This window comes from Crassostrea angulata, chromosome 10 (genome assembly GCF_025612915.1).
Source record: "Crassostrea angulata isolate pt1a10 chromosome 10, ASM2561291v2, whole genome shotgun sequence".
Lineage (NCBI taxonomy): Eukaryota > Metazoa > Mollusca > Bivalvia > Ostreida > Ostreidae > Magallana > Magallana angulata.
Genome location: NC_069120.1, coordinates 16,069,628 through 16,097,407, shown reverse-complemented (window position 1 = coordinate 16,097,407; position 27,780 = coordinate 16,069,628). Strand labels below are relative to the sequence as shown.

Here is a 27,780-nt window from a genome sequence, read left to right as displayed (position 1 = left end):
ACCATCACCCCCATCCTCCATTTAAAAGTTAAACATCATTTTAAGAGACTGGCCTGATTGATATCCAAAACATTTGTGAATTGGTACATAGCATTTAATTTTTATCATTGTGTACTGCACTTTAAAATTTGCAGTTTGTTTACATTACCTGTCAACACTGATCAAGCCCAAATTTCCCTCTCCAGCAGAAATTCTATTTCAATATTTTCTGTCGCTAATCTGCTAAACAGGGGTCAGATTCATTGCCTATCCTGTCATTTAACATTTCACACGGTCTAATCTAATCAATGACATTTGTGAACAACTGCAACATAGCATCCGTCGATAACTTGACTCAGTGATAATAATTAATCATCAGTTCCTGATTAAAGTAGAGTTTCATGCATGTGTTGTATGTATATATTTCGGAAACGATTTTTTTTCTCCTATGGGGAATTGTCATTGTCAGAATTTGAACATAGCAAAACATTTTGTGATTTCTGATGTTGGTAAGAATAAAACAAATATTGGCCTCTTCCATTATTTTTTTCTCAGACATGTTGTTGATAAAAGAAGAGTTACATTGATATTATCCGATCCTGAGAGCAGTTTGATTTAAATACATTGCAAAAACAATATGCCATGGTTATACAATGGCAGGGCAAAATCACAATCTAAGTTCTTAGGAATTTAAAACAGTCTGAATAAAAATCTATTAGAATGAATTACTTGACATGCCTTTAGTCATAAGTATACATTGTAAGTACTACTTGTATATTTTCAATTGTAACTATTTTTTTTAATAGACTATCACTATAAGACACTAAAGCCACCAGGTGGGATGTTCAATGTGCATTGAAAATAAATCAATAAAAAATCAATGAAATCATCAAGTATGTAAAGAAATATAAAAAAAAATTGAGGCCAAACATTTTTGTAGATACCAAATTTGAGGCCAGACCATCTTTTGAGACCATTCCAAAATTTGGGGCCAGGCCAATTTTGAGACCAAAAGTGAGCCAGGCCAATGGGGCCAGACCAAGCCAGGTTTTAGAGTATCCGCATGCTTTTGAATGAACTGGCTCTCAAAATTAATTGATGTGTGTGCCATATTTTAATGCTTTATGCCGCATGCTTTTGAAATGAACTGGCTCTTGAAATTAATTGATGTGTGTGCCATAGCTTATTTAAAGCTTGGTGGCCAACAAACAATTCGTATTATGACCTGGAATCATCATTTTTGCAAAATCTGCTTTCGTACTGTTTATAGCACTGCCTGTTATCTAATTTTTTTATGTACTTATTCTGATGCTTGATAAGATATTGTTTTAAAAAAACACATCCCGAGAAATATAATTATACGTATTGGTTTATACAGGCATAAACTATCACCTATGGTTAAAAAACCCCATGTCTCTTGCTTTAAAATTTATTTTAATTTAAAAAAAGTTTTCTACATTTTGATATACTGCCATCTTTTTCTCAGGCGATTTAGGCAAACAAACTATTTACCTGTGCACAATTAAAGCTTGGCTTTGAGTGAGAAATATAAGGAACACAAAAAATGCATTCATTTTCTTGTGTCAAGTTGAGAGCACATCCTTTTGCCGCCTTTCTATTCATATCCAAATCTATCAAGTCTGTATCTGGTAACCATGGATTAATGGACCAGTAATTATTCATATAAAATATTGTGTATTTTCAAGTTTTCAATGTTTAGATTTCATGATATTCAGTATTCATTTTGTTGATAATCCAAAAGTAGAATCACGGAGTTATTCAAAGCAACTGCATTTATTTTTATAAGATTCGGAAATAAATGAATTGGAACACGATATCGAACTAACGTGTTTTAATTCAAATGTATACTTTGCAGAGAAGTTAATATGTCTTTATTTTAATAGTTTTTTAATAGAATGTTATAAAGCATTTATCAAAATTTTGGTTATTGAAATTTAACCGTCCAAAACAAAAGCTGTTTTTGTTCACAAAGAAACATGTAGAAGAATTTCCAAGGTTATTTTTTCAAGGGTGTCAACTTGACTATGTTTCAACCCACAGACAACTTGGATTACTTTTTTCTAACGACTTAAGTTGGTCTCAATATATTAATTATATAGTAAATAGTGCATATAAAAAATTTGGACTTTTAAAAAAAAGCTAAAGTTTACTCTAGGTAGAACAAATTTATCAAAAATGTATATCACATTTATAAGACCAGTTCTTGAATATGCTTCTGTAGTATGGGATGGTTGTAATTAATATGTTTGACATGGAGAGATTAGAAAAAGTTCAATTAAGTGCTGCAAGGATTGTTACTGGTTTATCCATTTTATCATCTACAAAATCTCTCTACACAGAAACTGGCTTGGAACCTCTAGTCAGTCGACGTAATAAGGCTAAATTAATAAACATGTTTAAAATTCATACAAATCAAGTACCTGAGTACTTGAGCAACATTATTCTCCTGTAACCGAAAATGTTTCAAAATATCACACAAGAAATAGTGAAAGTTATACTGTTCCAATCAGCAGATTAGAACTTTATAAAAAATCTTTTGTACCCGACACTATTCGGAAATGGAATTCTCTCAATTTAGAAGTTAGGGAAGCAACGTCTCTCAACATATTCAAGAAAAATATTACTGAAAGTATTCCTCAACCTCCGAAATATTTTTCATTCGGTAAACGCACTATCAATATTTTGCATACCAACTTGAGACACAGTTGTATTTTGAATTATGATCTGTACAGAAGAGAAATTATTGAATCACCTAATTGTATTTGAGGTCAAAAGGAGGATGTTTATCATATTTTCTTTATGTGCAAGAATTATGTAAATGCTAGAAACAATCTTTTTGAACTACTTTTTCATAGGCTTGAAGAAACAATCTTGATTAATTCACATTTGCTTCTTTGGGATAGTGACAGTCTGTCTTATAATACAAACTGCTTTATTTTTTCAGCAGTTCAAAATTTTATCAAAGAGTCTGGAAAATTTAATAACTAATTTTTCTTGTTTATGCTATTTTATACTGTATGTCAATACTATTTATTATATATTTGCAAATACTTTGTAAATGCATATTTATGAATATTACTATTATAAAGTTACATGTCACAAAAATGATAATTGTGTATGTTGTATGTATTATCATTAGGAGAGGAACACGTAAGTTGTAAGAACTTGTTGCCAATCCTCTTGTGTAATTACACAATAAAATATGTTCAAATCAAATCAAAATTTTGATTCTGTAAAATGCGCCATGTACACATTTGAATATCTTGTGTTTCTATAACACTGCATATATGAACACACTCGAAACTATGACTTAAAAGTACTTGTAGTAAACTCATTCAATTATAGCCTTTTTCATTTAATACACATACTTTATTTACATATTCATGTTGTTTATGTAGCAATACAGTGCTGCAAGTCCAATGACTTGGACGAGATTGAATACTGAGAAAACATATTGGTTGTTGACGCGCATTTTATGTTGTACAGGTCTTTCAAAGTGCGTCTCAAAAACACATCCAGTGGCTTTACATGGGTCAGAGGCCTGTCCCAGATAGCGGAGAAGTCCTCCAAAACGTGGTGTATCTTGTCAGCGGGGGGTAGGGGATGACTCCATTTTTTTCTTCTTATATTTTGCTCTGCAAAAAAGAATGGAATCATTGTTTGTACAACACACTTCTGTAATTGGAATTTTTCTAGCATCACTCAACTATTTAAATTTGATCTACCCTTTGGGATTTCTTGGAAATAATGGACGACAGGGTGGAGGAAATTCGAGTAGTCGGCGTACTCGGGGTCGGTGGCGGCCCTGTCTACCCGGAACACATCCTCTTCCGGTCCGTGGAAACCTTCGCCATATTGTAACAGAACAACAAGCACCTGTTTGTTTCGTGTATCAATACCCGCCACTTCACTAAACTTGTGTATGAGCTTTACGGGGTACTCTTCGATGTATTCACACAATCCATCTCTGAAAATTAGACACAAAAGTCGTATTAACAGGCAGTCTCAAAATTACTGAAATGTCACTGAAGTGCCATGAAAGCAGACGACAGGAGAAAATGTTCTTTACAAGTTTTCTGAAAAGGGAAACCTAAAATGGAATAGGTAAACAGGTTGTTTTTTTAAAACCTATATACTAACTTGCTCAAGAGAATGATATCTCCTAGGTACGCAAACATCTGATAAAGACCGGAAGCTTCGTTCACTCGTCTGATGATGGCAGTCGTCAAGTTTGACAGTGGGAGAATCTCCGATGGCCATCTCTCTTGATGGTATCGCCAATTTAATATCTTAGAAAGAACGCGTGCTGTAACGAAATATTGAAAAAAGCATACTAACAATAGGTTGAAGTTTCCCATAGGCTACAAATGCCGACTGTACATGTTTAATATTTTATTACCTGAATATCGGAAACCGTGAATGAATCCCCCTGCTGATTGTCTGTAGTCAAGAGAGTGCGCTATAGTCCCTGTGAAGTATAGACCGTCAACCACTGGGGATCGGTAATCATAGTCTATGAATGGGTACTTCTGTGAGGGCCTCGAAGCAACATCAGACACTCTGCAACAATAGTTAACGCAAAAAGACTATCTAATTCTATATTAATTAACTCATCAAGTTAGCGTGCATGTGGACTATCAAAGAAATGACAAGCATTATACGATGTGAGCGTGTTCATAAGCTGAAATAAGAAAAACAAATTTTCAGTAATACACGCAACAAAGAGCCGTCATACTTTCTAAAAACTGAAGAATCAAACTGGAAGCCAAGACATCTGATGATTTTGTCGTATGGAGTCAAAAGGGGGTCATTGTCGTACTCCTCCCATTGACTGCCCGGGGGTGGGTTCTCTCTCAGGTACAGGTGTCCGCCCTGCCGGACCACCTTGTAATCGTTGATGTCGTACTCCAATAGTCCGTCCAGAGACTTGAGCTGGTAAGTGTCCAACAACTCGTTATTCACGGCCCTGTTAATGAAAAGAAACCCCTCCGAGGAGTTTATATCCGACAAAGTGTGAAGCCAATGATGAACAAAAATTCATTAATTTCTGAGAATTCGGACAATTCAAAATCTTTTCAAGAATAACGACGTTTTATAGCTTTGATTCTCAATAAGCTGTCTCGTTATTTTTTTTTTCTACATTATATGTGTATCATTCATACCTTAGATCGCCGACATAATGGGTTTCCCATGCAAAGCGGAGCCGATGTCTACCCACCATGTGGACGAAATTCGTCTTGTCGTAGATCGCAGTGGCAGTCTCAAAAGCGGAGTTTCCACGACCTGAAGACAAGCAAAAAAAAAAAAAAAAAAAAAACCGCATAATTTTTAGTACACTTTTGACCTAAGTCACCTGACCATTTTAATTTACATATGTATTTATTTATTCATATCATTTTTTTGTTTGTTTGAGAATCATAGGAGGAATATGATACACAACAGTAAAACTGTAACGGCAACAACTAATAAGTATGTTTTACTGGACAGTAACGTTTAAATTGGTCATCGCAAGACATGACCAAATATGGAAATTTGTCATTGATCTTGCATGAATTGACATATTTGCTCTTCCATCTAAGTAACACATCAATATACATAATACGATATTTCTTTCGCACACATTTTATTATTGATTTAAAGAAAATTATTAACAATATTTTTGATCAGTGTATTATGGATTGCAACGATTCAAAGAAACCTTTAACATCATCCTCTGGTGCGAATTAAGCATTTTTTTTTGGGGGGGGGGGGGTCCAAGATGGTTATTCCTGTATGGAAAAACTAAAAAGTTTTCATTTTTAATAATTACCTAGAATCATGACTGATTTGCCCTCATAGTCTGAAGCGTTCAGCGAAAGGTCCTCGTATCCGTCCATAAGTTCATGTCCAGGAATATCCGGAATACGTGGTTTCCAGATACCAGTGGCCACAATGGCTACCCTTAAAAAATAATTAAATTTTGCACAATGACGAAAAACAAACTTGAAAAAAAACCCACAACAACAACGGGTAAATGTATATAAAGTATATACAGTAACATATCTTGTGTACATGTTTATAAACATTTTGATAGCTTTTATCTTCCACCTTACCGACACAAATAATTGTTTCCATTTTGATCCTTCATTCCAATTTTCGTAGATGCATTTCCATGGAGGGAATGGATATCAGATATTTCTGTGTTGTAACGAATGGTAAGGTTAAAATGGCGAGCATAAGAATCCAAGTACCTGCATGAAAATAAGGCAATTGCAAGTACTTTCTTCTTTCGTTAGTTTCTAAGATATAGTTTGCGTTAAAATTTTGAGAGCGTTTGTAAAAATGGATCTTCTCTTTATAATATCAGTTGAGGCTGGGGTACATTAATCGTCATTTAAAATGTCTTTTCCTTCATTAAAGATTAAAAATAAATGGGATATAAAACAATTTATAGATACGAACGTGACCATGACATCTGCTGGCGGAAACATTTGGCGGGAGAACTGTTTGAACAACATCCGGTCGTCGTCACTAAGGAGCGAATTCCAGTCGTGACGTAGATTGTACTCCTTGTTGTCCCGCCCCGTGTAAATCTTGTTGATGCTAATCAACTTCCTGTGAATGGGGTATTTAGTGTAGAATGACCCTGAAAATATTCCAAAATGGTTGTTGAGTTGGTTGACAATCGACTGTGAGAAAACAAAATTTCAACCGTTTTGAAATGATATTTAACTTATTTTTCCACAAGGCGTTAGAGCCGACTTTTAACAAGAGCTTGGACTTTAGACATTTCGTGGCAAACTCCGATTTGATGAAGGCGGGGTATACTCATGGTTAATTGTCAGTCATTGGCTAATTATAATATATGTACATGTAAATACATTGAACGCATTCGCAATGACACTTGTCTGACATCTTCCAGGGATGTACATGTACATGTATTTCAGTTGAAATAGCGTCAATTTCACACTACAGAGCAGATCTCGGCAAAAAAAGTTCCGATTTTTGTAATCAATGAATATTAATGAACTTCTATTAGCAAATCAAAAGAAAAGAGGTCAATATTTGACAGTCTGATTTGATGAAATTAAAGAACTAGATAGTAACATCACACCAAAAATCCAAGCTCTTGCTCAAATGGCTTTAAGCATAAAATTGCGGTGCCGCTAAAGAAGGATTGGAAACGTTTTAGTAAATGATTTAGTATATGATTCCAGAGTGTCTTTTTGGTGCTACAACCATTATGACGTCATAAAAGATGTAATAAATCTTTCCCCCTGTATTTTACAACTTTGAATGAATTTTGCAGAAAATGAAACAATTACTTGGCATTTTCATTATATCATTGGAAACTGGAAACTGAATTTTGCAGAAAATGAAACAATTACTTGACATTTTCATTATATCATTGGAAACTGAAACCTGATACCTATATCCAATTTTACATAATTTTAAAGAGAAGATTTTTATATGATGAACGAAAACTCCCATGATTAAAGAAATAAAGTTCAACTTGAGTTTTAAGATGGTTAGCATAGGGGCACTTGGTATTCCAATGGTAACCGATTCTCGGGTTCCAAGATGGCAACTTATTAGCGTGCGGGGTTTCAACACAGAGAGTCCTTACAACATCTTTTAGACAGGTGTTTAATTTCCAACTCAGATAGATAGACATTTTTACAACTGCCCTTTTATGGTGCGGAGTCACTATACAGGAAAAGACCTAACACTTTCAGGGCTTAAACTACATTTTTGTGACAGGCATTGCTTTCTACATGTAACTTAAAGGAGATGTTAGAAATTTGATGTTACAATTTCACACTTCTGTGCTCAAAAATTATTTTATTGGCAGAAGATCCGTAATTATAAGTTTTTAAGGGAGTAATTTTTTCTTATGAAAGCATCTTGATTTTTTTAAAAGTATCACGTTTGTCTTGTTTTTCTTATACTTTTGTATATAATTCTTTTGCACCTCATGTAACATTATATGTTATGAGTGAAATAAATGAACTTGAACTTGAACTTGTTTGTCAATTTAAAAAAAAAGCCCCCACTAATTTTCTTATACGAGCTAGTATTTTAAAAAATATATAAAATGTTTCATACAATTTTAGAATACTAGTAAACTTACCTATATCATTTTCTCTCAATAAATTATATTTAATTTTATTCTTTTTATATAACAGATATAATGCTAAAGAAACGGTGTATTGTCAAAATTGATTCACAAATTTTACAGGCAAAGGATAAAAAAAAAACCACAAAACTTTTGATCATTGTGTATCATTGAGGAAATAACGTATTTCTTGCCAAAAGCAGTGTTAAAAAATAATTGAATTAATTCAATATGACAAATAAACTAGATTAGTATAATTCTACCTGCTGAAGAAGATTTTTCCAATATGACATAATTTCTGTGTGCCTTGTGTAGGAAGTATCCAATCTGTAGTCCCGCGGGTCCGGCGCCTATCACACAGTAATCATGTTCTATGGGGGACGCGCTCCCTGTCACCAACAAGAATCCCACAAACATGAATCCAAAACTATACTCCATTCTTGTTGTATCAGAATATTTTATTATAGGGTTCGAGCCTCTGTCTTTTTTTCGCTATTTCCCTCTGATTTGCAGGTTCCTTCTTTAGAAAACTTCTTATTTTTTTTTTCACTGTTTCATAAAATAAAATTCCGGCACTTCATCGGAGAAGTATCAAGTTAAAATGATTGCATAACCGAGAGATCAGTATCACTTCAGATAGCATTGTGTAAGTTTAATGATTTTGTATATCATTATCCAGCGATCCTCATGTAATTTGTACCAAACCATTCAAAGATCCCCGCAACTAATTATCCTAATGGTTTGCCGAGGAGTACAGGAGAAGTGGTTCTAGCTTTGTCGATAGTTTTTGTTGGGTAACCTTCAGAGTCTCCAGCAGAAAGACACAGCTGCCGTGGCATTAAATATTACAGTCGGCAATTTCCGATACCAGCCAAATTATTTTCAAATGATAGTTTGTCTTACGTTGAATAGATTGATCAGGTCGCAATTGCTTTGACATTTTGAAGGATTCAGTTATAATTACCACAAAATCCAGGCATATACATCTTGGCGAATTTTTCTCTCCTTTCTGGAAAGATTCAAACATGCACACACACACACGCCAAAAAACCCTGAAAGCAGTTGTAGTTTATTTAATATTTTTTTCGCCTTTTGCCAAAATGTGTTATATAATTTTTACTAATGTCATCGTATTTAAAAGTAAATATTTTTAATAAAACATGAGTTTCATAATAGAGAAATCTTTACTTCATTTTTTGTTAAATCAATAAGATAAATAAAACCGATTCTTATGATAATATTAATGAATTACACATCGAATCGCGATATAATGTATTTACGTAATCTCTAAGGTAGATGAGCAGCAAGATGCGTCCGGTTAATTGCCAATTAAAGTTCTTCAGATGGTGTTAATTTGGTTTGCAGCATTTTACCCCATCACCGTCAACTTGAATTGTTACCACAATTTCAGCAGACAGAAAGGTTTACATAGTTCACTAATGACATTTAAAACAATTCCACTTGTTCCGCATTGTAACTGATGTAGGAGGAGGAAAATGAATCTTTATTAATGATGCCCCGCAAAATATTAATTAATTATTGATTAACTGTCTACAAAACAAAAGGTTTTTTTATCGATTATCAAATTTCACAGGGAAGTGGTACACACTCGTTCAAGCAAAATGTTGAACCTGAATCAAGATTGTAATCACAATTTTAAAAAAAATGATTCGCTTTAATCACAGCATTGTGAAACAATAGAGCATATAATTAATTATCCCTTAGCAGTGTTAACACGATTTCTTACGGTAAAAGATTTGAAATGTATTTTTCATTATCTAAAAAGGCCATTAAGAACTTGTTTAACTCGACTGCAAAAGTAAATATTCAATAATAATATGTTCCAAAACATTTCCTACTGTAATCAGTGGGGGTGGGTAGACGGCTGAAAATAATAATTCACACTTCCTAGTAGATGGTATTTTCACCTAATAAGAACTTCTAATGAAGATTTATGTGTATGAATGACAATCATGAGTATATATATATATTTGCCGAGGATGGACATCGTATCAATCCCCCCATCTTCGCTAGACAAGGGTTTACCATCCACTCTGTTCCTCTACAAGTAAACCTTTGGCTAGCAAAGATGCAACCCCCCCCACCAACTGTACACAGTTCATCAACATTAACATTCACAGGAACAGAAGCATGAACAATCAATCCCAAGTGGAATAATTTTAATTTTCTGCAGTACATCAACACTCTTCATGGTTAAATTGGCTTCCTCTGTTTGCAATGATCAAATACTGTGTATTTTGTAACACAGTTCAATATTAAGAAGAACAACCTGTATACTCTAAATGATGAGAAACAGAGTTCACTGTAGTATATGTAGCCAAAATATTTTAATGGGAATAATTGGTGTGTTAAATGAAATATTTACATGTATACATAAAAAAAATCAACAACATGATCAACATCTTAATATTGACTCGCACACATTCATCACCAGTTCATTTAAACATATACAATGTACAGTATTGGACAAGCGTATCACTTAATATGCTCCACGAACAGCCTCTAGTGCTTTCTTGCATAATGGATCAAGGTCTCCATCACCCCCTGTGAATGAAAAAAAATTACAGAAAATAAAACAATTTTACAAGAACAGAGATATACATGTCTTGGACCAAAATTAATTTCATTGTTTATTATCTAACTTTTAATTTCATTTTTTTTTTTTTTTTACAAAAATTTAAATGGTCTTATCCAAAAGGAAACTGTCCATTTTGAGCACAATTAAGAACCATGTTCAGTTTCAAAGGCAGTTTTCACTAGATAAATGAAAAAAGTTAATTTTATTAGAGAGTTACCTACCATAATCTAATTCTCTGATGTCACACTTGAACACACATTGTCCGTTGACCCAGATCTCCGCCACATTCCAGTCGTCAATTTCCTCAAACTCCACAGAGTGGCCATCTTTAAACAGGACTGCTGCAAATTCAAGGAAAGGAATGATTACAATGCAATCCATATAAATTTTTGAATTAAATCTACCAGCTGATTATTGGTTTCAATTATACTATTAGAAAAGTTTATGATAATAAACAAACATATGATGTAATCTTTTAAAAATAATGCATAATTTAGGTTTTGTTTTTTTTTCATATCTAGAAAATTAGGTTGTGAGTAGGAAATGGCTTTTAAAAGAAATAAAAAAGTTTAATGGCATCAATAAAAAAAAAACCCTCTTTATTATGCAATTGGGAATTAAAAAAATTAGTTTTTAATGTATATCGCATAAATATAGCAGTAAAATCCCTACCCATCATGCTATCTTTGCAAACTGAATACATTTTACTTTTATATGATTTTGTTCGGGATCAGTTAAATTACAATAGGGGTCGGTTCGAATTTAAGATTTTCCAATTTTTCTCTTATTTCACTATTTTGTTTCATTTATTTGTTAAAATTTTTTTTTCTATAGCAATTGTTTAACACAAGTGACAATTTAATTGCAGTTTTTATCCAAAGGTTTAAAGAATATCTTCAATAAAAAGATTCTTTATCCATCCATCAAAATATGCATTGGTGTGTCGAGCCACCTTATATAATTATTTTCTTCATTAATAATTTTTCAACAAAGAAAAGTTTGGTGAAAATTTTTAATGTTATGATTATAGCAGTATATAATGCTGAATTTTAAAACAACCATTTTTAAAAAATAATAATATGCAAGTGACTTTTAATATTTTAATTGTAAATCTTTAAGTTTGATTACAGTTTGAAAATGAAAGTGTTGACCAATACTAAATACTCCGTAGTTTAATTACCACTAAGCCTAAAAGATACAATATATCACACTTGTATGACAGATCTTTCCATTTAGATTGTTTTGTTGAATGATGTACTTTTCATGATATTTTCATGGCAAATTGTTCGGAGCATTATTACTTTGATGAAAATTGTCGAGTGATGTCTGCTTTTCTAGCCTGATGTTACTATGTCTAGATTGGGCACACAACCTTTAGCGTAATGAATAAATAAATAGGGGGTCTAACCAACTGTGCACGTTTCTAATTGAATCGGATGGTGACATGACATTGTGATCATGTTATCGGCTTCGCCCTCCCGACAGCCAAACAGTAAAACATTAATGTTAATACATGTATACTGATATGTAAAATACTTTTATTCATTTTTTTAATCATGCGTTGCATCCAGTTGGTAAACAACGCTTTAATATTTTTATTTAACATTTGAAAGATATACATTGTAAATTAAAGCTACCCGTGTGTATTTAATTCAATTCATACTCGCCCTAACGGTAGCGCCGTTAAATATACTATTTAGATATAATACACATTTTATTTATTGTATTTTCAGAATATAAATACCAATAAACCTACTTTCTAGACCCTGTAACCGAGTCTTTCTGTGTTCCACCAAGTAGCAAGCCTCGTAGGGTCCAAAGGCTATCAAGGCTCTGGCATTCTGTGGCATTTTTACGCTGGTAAAAATGTTAACAATAATGTTAATCAAAACATATAAATTAATACTTAACATAGGTGAAAAAATTTAAGAGTCAACTTACCCTTTCTTTAAAGCGTTATGTATCCAGGAACTAACTAATGAACGGTAAATAAAAAACCTCTGATTCAATTTCCGGAAATTGACTCTGTATAGTTATTTTCTCGGTGAAAACTTTGTAATTGTGTTATATCATATTTATTTAAAATTATTAGGCGATAATTAATCAAGCTGTGTTACTTTAAATGGGCAATTTCATTGAAAATTAACTTTTCACAATAATGAAGGTACTGTGTGCGAACTGACAATCACCTGCGCGCCTTTCAAAATGGCGTCTAGACAAATTTTACGCAATCTCTCCGTGTCTCTCTTTCGGAAAGGAGGGTTAAAGAGGTAGATTCTTTGCTCTGGTTGTCTAATATGAATGGAAAGTATAAATTAATGATTTAATAAAGATTTAAGTCTCTTTCTTTTACAGAGTATTATCCTATTCTCGAAGTATTGCAACTTTACAAAGACAGAAGAAAGATTTCTTAAAATGGAAGTCACAGTCAGCTTTTGGTAAGTATCTATTAGTCTTAATGTAATACTGTGGTGTCATATGATGTAAAAAAAAAATAAAAAATCACATGCTGAAAACCAAGCTGATAGAAGAGGAAACAGCATGAAAAAAATTGGCCCAAGAGTGGGTTATATTTCATCATCCATTACAATTTTACTTACTGAATCATTTACTTACATAATCATATCATACATTTCCCCATGTACTTTTGTGGGTGCAGATCTTTAGTTCTTAGTGGAAATTTAACTTGATATGCCTTAATAGAGCTACAAAAGCCTCATATACAAAATATCTGCAATTTATAGAACACAAAAACTTGCATTAGTTTTGGGATATTTTACCTACCGATAATTTCCTAACACAAAGCATATATACTTGATACCAATAATATTTTCAGGCAACATTTTAATGTCAGATGCTGTTGCTTTACTGCCACAAACTTTCTTATAAACATGTCAATGGTTCTTTTGAGCTCACTGAGATGAAGTCGGGGGAGCTCATGCTATACCCTCTGCATTAGCATCGGTGTCAGGATCTGTTAAAGTTTTTGGAGCAAGTCTTGTATCTAAGTTATTGCTTGTCTTATTTTCACTATACTAACATTGTTGGTGCATCTGGACCTACTTATGGACTTACAAGATTTTGATGCTAAATCTGGGCTATGAATTTCAGATGATGGAGGAGGTTAAGGTTTTTGGAGTATGGATGATGCATGTTACAAAACTGATGCACTTGACAGGCTTGGGTGCTGAATCTGAGCCAAAGGTTTCAGATGCTTATGGAGATTAGGGATTTTGGAGCAGGTCACCTGTTTATGTTAATAATAGTACTTACTTATTCAAACTTGCATGGTTGATTTAGCGATGTAAATAAATCACAGTGCTAGCTTCAGACACAGGTGAGTGATCTTCATTATCTAGGTGCTTAAGAAGGTTTAAAATTATAGAACCAACCTGACTGTCACACACTCACACTCCTTCCTCTTAATTGATTTTCGCCCTCCAAGATCACACAAGGCTCTTCACCTGACAGGAGTTAACCTGTCAGTTCTAGGGGTTGGCACGACAACCAAATGTAACAGGGTGGGAGAAATAATGACAGACCAGATCAGAATTCGAACCAGGACCCCCTGAATTCTCTAGTCAGGTGCTCTTACAACTGAGCTATCTGGTGCTGGTATTTGATTCAGTGTATATGCAAGGGGTCAAAGGGGACCATAGATGGTTTTCGACGATGCACAAAGAAAGATGAGCAAGATTTCAAGCTCTTAAGCTGTGGTGGCAATCAATCATCAACTTATTGATTTACTTACTGGTACTTAGATTAGAGCTTGGTCAAGTCTTATTAGATTTTAAGGAATCTTTTTTTTAATGGGGCAAATTGTTCTTTTTATTGTGGTTGAGTTGTCTTGATTGGGGGGGGGGGGGGGGGGGGGTCCTATGGTTTTCCAGTAGACTTAGGTTGAAACTCTGATGGTGGACTTGGGATGCCCCTTTAAAGGGGCATGGTCACGATTTTGGTCAAAATTATTTTTTCGATTTAAGTGTTTACAATGCTTCAGTAAGGCATTTTAAAAAGGCAACCAAAATTTGAGTGTCATTTGTTGAGTTATAAGCGAGTAAGAGAGCTTACAATTCTTCGCTATGTAAACAAAGCTTTTGTTTACATTTTGAATGTTGAAGTGAAAATTCTAGTTTTAAACACAAAATGAATGTGTTAATCGTTAGGAACTGTTAATTCATGCTTAAAATGAATAAGAGGATAAACAAATCAGTTTAAAAAAGATTTTTACTGGTATATTGAACCTATGTAAACAAAAACAGGGCACGAGCCCTGTTTACATGACGAAGAATTGCGAGCCCTGTATCTTGCCTAAAACTCAACGACTGGCACCCAAATTTCATTTGATTATTAGAAATGCATTCATAAAGCACTGTAAATAATAAAAACAGAAAAATAAAATGTGACCAAAATCGTGACTATGCCCCTTTAAGGGTTCTTATAGAGTTATGATCATTGGAGGTCTCTGAAGTTATGATCCTTGGAGGCCTCTGAAGATATGCTGCTTGAAGCTGAAGTTTGTAATTCTTAAGAGAACAATCATCCTGCATAATGAAGATATTTCAAGAAAGTTTATGTAATACATGTGAACATAATATTCGAAAATGTAAAAATGTAGGTTTCTACACATTAGAGTTGTCTTTCTTGGGAAAGTAAGAGCTGTTATTAAAAGCAACAGTATTGGACGATTTATTATTTGGTGTTTAACTAATTTTTGAAATAGAAAACTTGTTGACAGTATCATTTAAAAAAAAAAAAAGATTGACAAGTCCTGACTTTTAAAAAGTCCATATATTCAATATGTTCATGTACTTGCTTACAGCGTGTCATTTTTTCTGTGTTCATATTATTTTTTAGCCCTGTACATATTTCGACAGTAAGCTGCATCACCATTCTTATAATATTATATTATGGTTGCAAACATATTTAAGAAAACATTAATTTGCTTAGCTAAGGAAAGGCATAATTGCTTTCAATTTTCCGAATTTTATACGATTTTATACAAAGCTTAAATCATAATATATGACCAAGTTCTGATTAATGGCTGTTTTATACATTTGCATGTATATAAAAGTTATTCATGTGTATTAACTAAATAAAGCAAGAAGTTGTTTCTGCATTGCTATGATGACTATTGTCGTCTATAAAACCATCGCCCTCAAAAATAGGATTGTTGAGAGCATAGAAGCATTGACCGTATGGTTCAATACCAGTATATACATGTAAGTATATGTATATAAGTAGAATTGTAAGTGAAAAATCAAGTACATGTCTGTCAGTAGTGTATGTTTTATCCTCAGTGAGGACCATGTTCATCCAGACCCAGGAAACTCCCAACCCCAACAGTCTGAAGTTTGTTCCGGGAGTTCAGGTTCTGGAGTCCGGAACAATCGACTTTCCGAATCCCCAGTCATCAGCATGCTCTCCCTTAGCAAAGTAGGTGTCCTATAAGTTAATGGTCTATCTTAAACTGTACAAGTAGATGAGACTTTAAACTTTACGTTGGTTGGGGTTTTCTTTGTCAAAGATGATTGTACTTCATTCTATTTTTACAGTACGCATGTAATGTCTTACCCAGTGACACGTTCCTAGATAATCAACGAAACTCGACCACAGTTTTTAGATTTAAAAAAAAAACCCAAACAAAAATTGTTTCATGAGGCACATAGCAATTTTGATGGTCAAAATATAGTGATAACGTAATCAAACAATCGAAAGCATCGCGTCGGTTTTCCAAGGTTTTCTTAAACTCAGTTATTACTAGTATTTATCTACAATGAAAAAAGGGGAAAATATAGATAAAGGGGAAAGTAAGAGTTAACTATTCAAAACTTCCGGGAGTGTTCTGGTATAATGTGTAATAATTAGATGCCATGGAACGGACAGTAATAATTTTTTGTCAGGCTTAGTTTTTGTCTAACTCTGGCATTCTGTTTAAAATGTATCAAAATGGAGATCAGAATGAAAATGATACGAACAATTGAAAGTACTTTACAAAAACACAGGCGGAATAAGGCATTGTCAAATAATTGTGCCTCTTTACTGTCGTTTTTGTGCGTTTTACGCATTTAAAGTTTACGCGAACGACCTAACTTTTCCCCTCGTACGCCAAACTGATTTATTAAAGATACGATACTTTAAAACAGATCCAAATTATATCCAAGGACACATTTTTATAAGATATTTGGAATTTGTTAGAAGTTTAAAGGGTTCAAAAATATATGTTTGTTAGAGAAATTAGTACATGTATAAGTATATACATGAAAGTTTAAAAAGTATGTTTATTTGATTTTCAATAAACTAAAATAAATTGCGAATCCCTTAACGACTTCAGTAGGTGTGTAAATAATTTTTATACATGTAGCTGTATGCCTTTCATAAGAATTGAATTTAAATTTGTGATTTATTTGTTTTTATAGGCTTTTATTCAGAATTGATGGCGTAAAAGGAGTATTCTTCGGGCCTGAATTTATCACAGTTACAAAAGTAAGTACTGCTTTAACATTGTTTAAGCCTTCAAACAACTGATCGCTGCAAACCGCGGTTAGCCTTCAGCTCGACCTTCGGTAGGAACCAGGGCTTTAGACAATCGGGAAAATGTTGTTCAAACTTTGTATATGAAAAAATAAAAGGGTTCAATTGCATGCTAATTGATTGTATTTTGTGCAGGCTGACGATGATTTGGACTGGCAAGTTATGAAGCCAGACATATACGCCACCATCATGGACTTCTTCGCCAGTAACTTACCCATTCTGACGGACGAACAACCCTCCGCAGACACAGGTTATTAATTGCTTGTACAGTTTCTAATCTTGTCACGTGTCATGCTGGGGAGGGGATGGGGGATGGAGAGAATTTTGTATTATTCAACAGATGCAAATAATAATGGGAAAACCTAATAAGATGTTTTGTCAAATTTCATGAGATAAATTTAATTTAAATCCCATTGTGCAGAATAATCCCGTTTAATCCCTTAATTGCCATACACTATGTAAACACGCTGTCCTATTGTCATGTTCTATTAGTATTGTAATGTGATCACGCCTACTTAGGATGATGTGTAATACTTTCAAGTTAATGAGATCAAATTCTGTGAAATAATTTACAGGCAATGGCAGTCTCCTTCTCCTTCTGTATCTGATCATTAATTTATTAGATAACACCCTAGTGTAATAATGTTTGCAACATCCAACGCCAACATGCATCGAAGTAAAGTTAATAAATTTGAAGAATGGCTATAAAGAATAACGATTTGATAACATCGTAGCTCAGAGAAAATCGCTATAGAATTAATTTTAACGAAATTCGTTGTATTTCTAAACCCTCATGGTCTCCATGCTGTATATGTTTAGCTATCGACCCGGATGATGACGAGACTGTGTTGATGATCAAGGAACTCTTGGACACACGTATCCGGCCCACTGTACAGGAGGATGGCGGGGACATTGTCTACATGGTACACGTCTGTCTTATACTCATTGTTTATTCAACACCTACAACTACAGTATTTACTGTCACTAATGCATACATGTTTCATTCTGAAGAAACTTCCGCTCTCTCGTCATACCTAAATGGTCACGATATTTTCCTACATACTACAACAAACACAACAAACACAATATTTACATGTATATGTGTAGCTTCCATTTGAAGAAACTACAATTCTACATGATACATTTAACTCATACTAGTATCTCTCCCATAGATACTTCCATGCATACTATTCTGGTAGCTACTTATTTTATTTATGGCTTGTAGTCTAAAATGACTTGCTCTTTATTCATGGGTCAGGGTTTCGAGGACGGTATTGTGAAGCTGAAGATGCAGGGCTCCTGCACGAGCTGTCCCAGTTCTGTGGTTACCTTAAAGAACGGCGTGCAAAACATGCTGCAGTTCTACATACCGGAAGTGATGGGCGTAGAACAGGTACTAGTTGTTGGCCGTCTTTAAAATCTTAGTACATTGATACTTATATAAACTTTGTGGTGTTCTAAGTTAAGCAACTTTAATTTTATCTGATTGCAATATTTTACCAAATTTCACAGATTGAAGATGAGGTAGATGACGTCAACAAAACAGAATTCGAAAAGTTAGAGAAATCGCTGGAGGAGAAGTCGCCGGAGACATGATGATATTGTGAGACACGTGATGTATTGTGAGACACGTGATAATATTGTGAGACAGCCGTCTGTGTTATTTGACTTTCTTTCGGGTGCTTTTGCCTAATAATAAATGGCGATTTTAGCATTACTTGTTGGTGTAATCTTTTGTAATACTGTGTTGATTAACTACCCTACCTTTTGTTTGGGGGACAAATCAATGTAGTATTTATTATTTTTCTGTATAAACGAATTTGAAATTATTGTCTTAACTGTTTAAAGGTTTAGAACCATTTTAACAAGAGCTTGGACTTTGGGTAGTTGTGTCAAACAGCAATGTAACGTATGCCTGTCTATTTTATTGCTGGCCACTTAGCCAATGCTCTTTGAAATCAACAAGATTTGTCTGGCTTTTGAGGCAAGACTACGCAAATTGTGCATATTTCGCTTGTAACCGCGTCATTTTAACTTGTTTTGACGCAAGAAATAGGTAGCTACGTCCAACCGAAAGTCCAAGGTCTTGTTATAATGGTTCTAAGATGAGAATGTAGCACAAATGAATACAAGAATGAACATTTAGTTAGAGTTATAAAGATTCAAAAATTAAGTTTAAACATATAAAATACGTTTTAGTAATAATTTTTTTTGTTTCTGATTTTTCTGATAACTGGAATGGTTTACAACCAATTTAAACATTATGCTTTACAGATCTTTTACCATCAATGGCGCTTTCCTTTGGTAGAAGCTCCACTCTATTTGTAAATACCCCAAAGGTTGACTTTTATTTACTTTGGGTGCACAGACGACTGCTTGTATGCAATGTGTGCCCACTTTTTGGTTATGTTGATTTTATTGTAGAAATGATCGTTATAGTAATAAACCATTGCTACTGTTACACATTCATAGTATTGTTTTATTTATGAGTTCAAAAGAAAGTATTTGGGCGATGTATATCCCATCGTCGGAAACCCACGGCCAGTCTCGCATGGGTTTCCGACGATGTGTATATCCTTAAATACAATCAACCCCCATATAATATTTCAACATCATTTAAGATCTTCGAAAATTGAACTGTAGAACGCATTGCGGGAAACTTGTATTAATACTATTAGTATACACCTGTGTGATAGCTTTGATATCCAGGTATAGAAGATCAATGTAGCTGTCTGATTTTACAGTTTTATATTTTAAATTAATAAATTTTTAAAATCCCGTGAAATTAGTATTTTGCAATTCAGTGCGACCTATTATCGTCTCAATTTATGCTCATTTTCCCCAAGAAGACTGTAAAAAGGTTAGAATGTTACATATCCCGTCTTTTAATATGTACAAAGATGAAATTCTTCGTGAAAAAGAGAGCTTACTCAATCACGGTCATTAATGTACAAAAATGAAATTCTACGTGAAGAGGGCAGTTAACTCAATCACGGTCCCAGTTGTGCTTGCAAATATTCGGCTTTTCTGTACGTCACACATACATATTTGGTGACTAATCAAATTAAACAATTTAACACAAGGTCATTAATGAATTCCGATAATTCTTATTTTGGATTTCGTTATGTGCAAGTATATTTATGCTTATGTGACGGAAGCAGTGCTATATAGGTTTGTTTGAATTATCTAGTAAAGTACATAGGTTTCTTACAATCAATTATTTATGTTTGGTAAAAGCAATAATATTAGATATTATTGACGATTTCTATTTTAGATATAATTACACCGTTGTAGTAATAAGATTTTCAAGAGAGAGAGAGAGTTTAAAATTTTTTATTTGCAAGAAATAGTCCAATTTTTTTTTACAAATAAGCGAACTGATGATATGCAAGGCAATTCGCTTAAAATCATTACAATGTTAATTCTTTTCTTTCCCAAATCGATTGAAGAAGTGCACTGCAAGGGATTAACTTATCCATAGATTACTCGTATTTCTGCATTACAAGATCGTTGTTTTGTTGCATAAACTATAACTTATATTGTTAGAAGGGGTTGCTCTATTATCATATTTTTTCTACCAGAAGATTTCAAGTCTTAATTCCAACTGTTTTTAATCTTCACTTTTAGTCAAATTTGATTGAAATATGAACCCTATCTTGCATGATGACGCAAATACGATATTTGGGTCAACCATTGATCTTAAATCAATCGATGGAGGTGAATAGGACAGTACTCCATAGCTGTGCGTTATACGACCCAGTGTCCATGCCAAAAGATACCAATCTAAGATGTCTGGTCGTTTCCTTGGCGGATTCGGTCATTTATCTAGTTTCTTTTGCGTAACAACTTTCAAGCACACCAATCACCAAACTCTAATGTATCTTAATACAGCAACTTTGACGCGTTCTTTTACACAACATGTAACCATTCAGTGATTTATAATTTTTAATTGATATACATATGAATATTGACGATACTACTTAATGATAGGTTAATTTTATGATTATAGCAAACACAAATAATAATAATAATATGTTTTGTATGACAATAACGATGGCAAGGAAGACAATATTGATTTGAGTTTTAAAATGGTCATATTTTGAATTCGTTTATGGTCAAAATCAGTCTCTCTCTCTCTCTCTCTCTCTCTCTCTCTCTCTCTCTCTCTCTCTCTCTCTCTCTCTCTCTTTTTCCTCGTCACCTGATTGGGATTGATTACCTTTCGACAAAAGATTATAATTAGAACTTCTGTATTGACTAATTTAAATATACATCTGTTGTACAAATACGTTAAAGTACAGGTACTGTAAAACCGATATAAATGAGGTTGTTCGATTGGTACCTGGTATATCGGGACTTTGGACACAGCGGGCTTTTTGTGAAGCCACATGGTCCCAGCAGGACCTGTACTACAGGCTGATATAGACCCGGGGCCCCGCTTTCTGCCTTTGGGATAAAACTTGGTCCTACTACGTAATCTAAAGCCCTGTGTTGTGGTTACCGAGCGCATCAATATTTGAAGGAAACACAGTTTTTAGGATGCTTTTATATTTTGTCCGACCTGTTTTTCACTGGAATCTGAAAATCATAATGTAAATATATGCACTATTTTTGCTAACTCATAATGATAAAACAGTAATAATTAAACGAAGGAATTTATTTTCGACATAATTGTAACGTTTTTTTTCATTGCGTTTTACAGCAAGACAATGCAAAATTTACTTGGTTGGTCATTTATAAACCACTCCATAAGATCTACACCGTATTTAGTATAAAATCAAAAGGCGCGTTTAACAATGATTTGTGACTTACCCATTGAAATCATTAGTGGACTTTTTGTGAGGTAGGTCTCCCGCGGCAAATGAGAAATCCCCCCAGTATAAAGTGATTTGAGCGCCCCCGTGGTGTTTGTCTATCCTTGATGATATTGACTTTGAGTTCAGTGGGAGGTAGCGATAATTAAGATCGAGTTCGATGGACTTATTAACTTGACTTTTTATTTAACTACCCTGGTCTATCTCTCTAGGCATTCCTTAGTTTACCCCTTCTGGCTCGGGTGCAAGATAACCCTTTTCCGGGTTTGTGATATCTGAAGGTTTTTGTGTTTCAGTAAATATTTTGGTCCTTTAAACTGTTATAGTATTATGTAAGAAGGTTGCATTCAGAACTTAAGTCGTTGTTATTTATCGGCAATTTTTGTCCCAAAAGCTACCCAACTTCTCCTGATCTTTGTTAAAAATAAATAACGCAATTACTGAAGGCAGTTTGCTGTTGTAATCAAAATAAACGCTACATTTTAAATATTTTTTTTCATGTGAGTGAAGAATGCGATGGCATAGGCATGCGATAACAGTTTTAAAATATTTAAATATATTTAAATAAATTGAAATGAAAATTTTTCCATTTTCTGTATATTGTCTAGCATCGTGTGTGATCAGGCCGTATGAAACGAAGGACTTTTTTGTCAAATCATCCTCGCATTCAGATAGAGAGAAAACTTGTCATTCAAGCGATGCAAAAAACTTTCTATCTCGTAATGGAGGTCATTGTTACTAGCAAATAAGAGGCTGTCAAAGGTCCTTGACAATAAAACTTGTATTTTTTCCCTCTAAAATGCCACTGCTGACAAATTGTTTCGCTGTTCGCCTCCCCCGAAGATAAAACGATCGAATAATGGGAGACATTCCTCACTCCGAGAGACAACGTTTACCGCCATGAAAGAGAAACTTAAATGGAATTTTAAACGCCTATAGACTTCATTTCCGTAATTTGTAATTACAAACGCGCCTTGAATGTATATCCAGATTGTAGATCTCAAGTATATTTATTGTTCGTTTTAATGTACAATGCTAATTCTAATTGTTTTAGAAATTGAAAAATCAAGACAATAGATTACTTAGATATGGTTTACATCATTTTATACCCTTTTAACATTTTTTTTGTTCCCATTCGTATGAACACTGGTAGGCCATAATAGTGATTTAGCTTTGAAAACAAACCGTTAAACAGCAAAAATTACAGTTAATTTTTTTAGGAAGCGAAATTAATAGCCCTTTTTTCTTAATAGCAAGTATATAGACATTCCTGCAAACTTGCCTGTATGCTAGTGTTAGTGGCAAGCTGAATTTTGTCGTCAAAATTCCAACTCGGGTATGCATCATAAATGCATCGAAATCTGGTCAATTTATCATATAACATACCATTCAGCAAAAACTGTTAAAATAGAGTGAATCACAGGTAATTAGCTTAATATCTGAAACAAGATATATACAGGGAAAAGCTCATAAATTAACACCATAGACTTCGTTCCGTAGTCTGCATTTACTGGGCTACCAGACGATAAGATAAGATTTTTCTCTCTTATTTATGATTTAATCTTCACATCGGGTGATAGATTTAGCAGAAATCTTATCATTACGTTAAATCGACCGAAGATTTTAAAAAATATTGGATATCCCAAAAGATGAAATTTATTCTGTCATTTTGACCCCGCCTAATCAGTTTTTCTTGTCACAGGATATATAGAGCCTTTCTTTGGTTAATCGGACTTGGGATTTTTTGTAAATTCATCACGATTCCGGTTGAAATTCTAGTGGGCACTTTGTTGATTGAGTATGTCATCTTCTATGATGAAAAATGAAGTGTTTGTTTGCAAAGAAAAGAGGGAGAAATACAAAACTTAGCATGGGAACTCTGCTTGCTATAACATCAAAGTGAAACCTTAATGAACACATTTGTAAAATGATCTAAACTTCGAAAATGAGATTTTAATCTCCTTTCATTCATTAAATGGTGAAAATGATGATATATTGTAAAAAATAGAAGCGCAACTGTGGGAATTTGCTGCACAAATTTTTGAAATGGTTTTCAATATTTGTTTTATTCCTTGCACAATGTATCGTATTTGTCGTCTGCAAGTTCATTCCGTACCCGCGTGTCTGATTCAAAAGAAAACGTTATAACATCAATTTGCAGTTTTTCTCCATTAGAATAAAGCAACATATTAAGTAAAAGATTTACAACCAAATACCTACATTATTGCATTACTCAGCTATCCGAAGTTTCACCGTTCGACGAATTTTGAGATCATCACTAATGTTCTTTTGGCTTCCGAAGTGGCTCCAAAACATGGAGGTTATCCGATGAATTGTACATGTTTCTAGCGTTATCAGAGGCTTAGAGAATAATATGAGATTATTCTGTGGGTTTTATAGGACTGAGACAAGAGCTGTACCATAGAAGCCGGGCACGAGAGCTCGACGTGGAGTGGCCGTGCAAGGCACGGGTCTTCATTATCGAACCGTTTGGTTTTCTCCATTATTTATTCTGATAGTTGAGTCTTTATACCAAATCATATCAAATTATTCTCTCCCATTTTTCAATGTGCCAATTTATTTTTCTCTCTTCCGCCTCCTTTTTCGTTTCGGGTTTAATTGATCGTTACTTCTGTTTCAAAAGTAACCAAATACAAGAAATATTCATTCTTATTTAATTAAATTAACTCTTTAAAATAAATTGAAATTGACAAGAAACTTCATTTTGCAAAGAAATCTTGCGGAATTCACCATCGACGATATGTTTAGGAATTAAGATATTTTTATTTGCATGTTTCTAATTTTTGCAGGTTGATCAATGTAGTTCTAATTAATAGAAATTACTGTAAAGTTATTACTTCAAACTGGTAGTTTTCAACATTTGTTACGAAAACCAAACTATATTTTTTTATGAATCCAGGAGACCATGTAATCTTAATTTCAAACAACAAGAAAATGGTGTTAAAAGTATTTTTACTTCAAGATTTCTAGTCTTTAGAATTTTTAATAGAGTATTAGTATCTTAATTTTAAAAAATAATGATATGCATATAAAAGTTACGTTTTTATATCTGGAACACATTACGTCAAGAGATAATAAAGAAATAAATTGACTGTCAAATTCGTCTTTTCACAATGTCTGAACATAAATGGTTGGAAACTTGATCAGTTAATCATGTAAAAATTCGTGTAATTTTTACTTAACATTATCACGCATAAAAATCTTAATACGAATTTGATTTATAAATAATGAACAACATTATGAAGAAAGTGTTAAACTCCTCCTTCTTTTAAATTATATGTGTTTAAAATCGAAACTTGATCTCGGATAATTCAAAGCCTCTAAATAAGAGGTAGTTATACGATACCTGTTCATGGTAGGCAACAAGAATGGGCTCTGTTATGTACATTTTCATCGCACTGTTTTTTGGGAGCAGTGTTATAGATTATTTAGGACATGATCTCATTTCATACCTGCACTTCATTTTAGTTTTTTGATTTATATGTGTGTTTTGAGATGCAAGTAATTCTTTGAAAAATTGCAAATTATCTTTTTGGACCCTCTTTTGGACATCTTAGCTAGCGGTGCCGAGAAATATACGACAGAGTCCCTATAAATTGTTCTTGAAACATGTGAAAAATATAAAATTTAAAACTTAATGTTGTTTTTCAAAATATCTAAAAATTTGGCCACTAGGTCACGGACACCTTTGAATAAATTCTGTAAGTAATCTTGTCATATCACTGGTTCTATATGCAGGTACCCGTACATTGAATTCTACCACCTTATATCTTGTTACCAAATCTTAAAATCTGATTCAAATTACAAAAAAATATATCATTTACGAAATCTCTATTTTATAAAAGAGAATCACACGTATGCAAAGATAAAAGACGAATCCCTGGCTAAAAGATTGTTTGAAGTCGAGCGTCTGAATATCTAGAATCCACTGTCAGCAAGGGGTTAGCGAACATGGATTGATTTTCATTTTAATGACATTTTTTTCACGTAATGAGGCAGAAGAACCTTTCATCAGTAACTAAGTTGTTCTATTCAATTTAACAGATGTATCAAATTCACCAAGGCTGCAAAAATGTTCATCATGGTAATTTGTTAAATTCCATGACCAATTTACTTGAAATGACCCCTGAAAGGTTAAATCAATGTCTTTGCAAAGTTCATGAGCTAATAACCGCATGTGAACAGTGACAAACGACGTGTCATCTTAATTCCGTCTTTCTGGTGGGGTTCTTCCGTTCGAACGCCCCATTCAATCAATCTGAATTTCCTCTACATATATGGTAATTATGTGTTAAACAATTTATGATACACAAATCGAAAATATACGTATGAAAAATTCCAATGATACCTTAAACTTATTCCCGTGTCTCTTTTAACAGGAAAAATATTATCGCAATGGAAAAACATTGACCATCAAGGCGCAAACCAAATATAATTAACTGTCTTGTATTCCAGACGATGTCCAAATGAAGATTTGGTTAGACTTTTTTAAATTCCATATTTATTATCTGTTTTACAATTCAGTGCAATTGTTTTATGCCAGAAAAACCTTACAGCAAAACTTATGAAAAAAAATGGCTTTTTTTAAAGTCTGTTTATAAAATAGTTCGGGATTTGGTATACCAATAAGAAGGATGCACAGCATGAATATTATGGAAAAGATTAATTTTACATTCATATAAAAATGAAATCATCAGCCCTAAAACAGCTTCCATGATTTCCCGAATATCGTAGACACTCTTACGGATTCCTTGCTGAATAAAATGGTCATTTAACTTCAGTAAGAGAAATATTATCCAACAGCAGAATAATACAACTGGACAGAAAACAATCGCCATAAAACTTTTTCTGCATGAGAGCTCAAGGGCTCATGATGTGTAAGTTCAATTCTATCGGATATTTATGCAACAAAATAAAAACGAGACCTTATATATGCATACATGTACATTATTCATGTGCATATCATGTGAATATGTGACAGAAAATCAAATTTTTAAAAGTCTTTTCTTTAATACTAGTTATACACTTTTATTTTGCAAAGTATGAAATAAACACAAAATGTCCACAACTTACTGATATTGATAAAACATTATTAGTATAAAATAAATAAATTTGCTGATAATTTAACAATTTTATGCAGATTAGGTGGAATACTCTCATTTTTTCCCTCCCTTGCCCGAGTCATTCAGTGTATATTTCAGGTGTTGTGACGGGAGTATGAGAACCCAACACGCCTTTGGAATCCCATCCAACTGAACACACCCAGCATTGAGGCAGCCTGCTGGGACTGAGGGGGCTCCTACGTTCGTTCAGATACAGTTTCAGACCTTTGCACACTTCACCGCTAACTGTCCTAAATTCTAATCAGACGTAATGTACCCTGCTTTACAACGTAATTCAATGCTTAAAGCCTCTCTCCTTGGACCTCAGCATGATAAAAAATGTAAGTATTGTTGTTTGTCCAAAGTGTGATAATTGTATGTCTGTCTTCTCGTTCATAAAGCACGTGAGAAAACTCCTCTCAATATGGTTGGCTGCAAAAACTTGACCCTGTGGGTACAAAAATTTACCATTGGATAGATCTAAGATTTATTTGTTTATATTGTAGGCGCATGACTCAATAACAGGTAATTCACTTTCATTGGTTTTAGGACTGCTTTCCACGCCCATTTTTGCAGCAACTTTTGTTTACTTTTGAATATTCTTTAATTGTTTTT

The 27,780-nt window shown here is 33.6% G+C and overlaps 3 protein-coding genes across 3 annotated transcripts; 1 reads left to right on the top strand and 2 right to left on the bottom strand.

Annotated features, from left to right (window-relative positions):
* Nucleotides 1-3,202: 3,202 nt before the first annotated feature.
* On the bottom strand, nt 3,203-9,482 carry LOC128165569 (FAD-dependent oxidoreductase domain-containing protein 2-like). Its single transcript, XM_052830230.1, has 11 exons — nt 9,376-9,482; nt 8,359-9,147; nt 6,442-6,625; nt 6,093-6,230; nt 5,810-5,940; nt 5,163-5,283; nt 4,736-4,966; nt 4,400-4,560; nt 4,141-4,306; nt 3,726-3,967; nt 3,203-3,635 (listed from the first exon to the last, which is right to left on the bottom strand). Exons 2-11 carry the CDS (start codon nt 8,531-8,533, stop codon nt 3,391-3,393), a joined length of 1,794 nt encoding a protein of 597 aa, XP_052686190.1. The 5' UTR covers nt 8,534-9,147; nt 9,376-9,482; the 3' UTR covers nt 3,203-3,390.
* A 778-nt stretch (nt 9,483-10,260) lies between these two features.
* Nucleotides 10,261-12,741, bottom strand: LOC128165575 (UPF0728 protein-like). The gene is made up of 4 exons (XM_052830239.1): nt 12,636-12,741; nt 12,451-12,551; nt 10,916-11,035; nt 10,261-10,660 (listed from the first exon to the last, which is right to left on the bottom strand). The coding sequence occupies exons 2-4, from the start codon at nt 12,542-12,544 to the stop codon at nt 10,596-10,598; spliced, it is 279 nt and encodes a 92-aa protein (XP_052686199.1). The 5' UTR covers nt 12,545-12,551; nt 12,636-12,741; the 3' UTR covers nt 10,261-10,595.
* Nucleotides 12,742-12,840: 99 nt separating this feature from the next.
* On the top strand, nt 12,841-19,362 carry LOC128165573 (NFU1 iron-sulfur cluster scaffold homolog, mitochondrial-like). Its single transcript, XM_052830237.1, has 8 exons — nt 12,841-12,964; nt 13,050-13,132; nt 15,995-16,130; nt 17,114-17,180; nt 17,364-17,478; nt 18,048-18,151; nt 18,487-18,621; nt 18,741-19,362. Exons 1-8 carry the CDS (start codon nt 12,900-12,902, stop codon nt 18,822-18,824), a joined length of 789 nt encoding a protein of 262 aa, XP_052686197.1. The 5' UTR covers nt 12,841-12,899; the 3' UTR covers nt 18,825-19,362.
* Nucleotides 19,363-27,780: the final 8,418 nt, after the last annotated feature.

Excerpts from the sequence above, each read along its gene's own strand:
- LOC128165569 (XM_052830230.1), bottom strand. The coding sequence starts at position 8,533 with ATGGAGTATAGTTTTGGATTCATGTTTGTGGGATTCTTGTTGGTGACA. Across the intron at positions 4,561-4,735 it reads GATTCTTCAGTTTTTAGAAA|AGTGTCTGATGTTGCTTCGA; the intron begins GTATGACGGCTC and ends CTATTGTTGCAG. Across the intron at positions 3,968-4,140 it reads GATATCATTCTCTTGAGCAA|AGATGGATTGTGTGAATACA; the intron begins GTTAGTATATAG and ends TCTAATTTTCAG.
- LOC128165575 (XM_052830239.1), bottom strand. The coding sequence starts at position 12,544 with ATGCCACAGAATGCCAGAGCCTTGATAGCCTTTGGACCCTACGAGGCT. Across the intron at positions 11,036-12,450 it reads TCGGTTACAGGGTCTAGAAA|CAGTCCTGTTTAAAGATGGC; the intron begins GTAGGTTTATTG and ends TTGAATTTGCAG. Across the intron at positions 10,661-10,915 it reads CATCAGAGAATTAGATTATG|GGGGTGATGGAGACCTTGAT; the intron begins GTAGGTAACTCT and ends TTTCATTCACAG.
- LOC128165573 (XM_052830237.1), top strand. The coding sequence starts at position 12,900 with ATGGCGTCTAGACAAATTTTACGCAATCTCTCCGTGTCTCTCTTTCGG. Across the intron at positions 12,965-13,049 it reads CGGAAAGGAGGGTTAAAGAG|AGTATTATCCTATTCTCGAA; the intron begins GTAGATTCTTTG and ends TTTCTTTTACAG. Across the intron at positions 17,479-18,047 it reads ACAACCCTCCGCAGACACAG|CTATCGACCCGGATGATGAC; the intron begins GTTATTAATTGC and ends GTATATGTTTAG.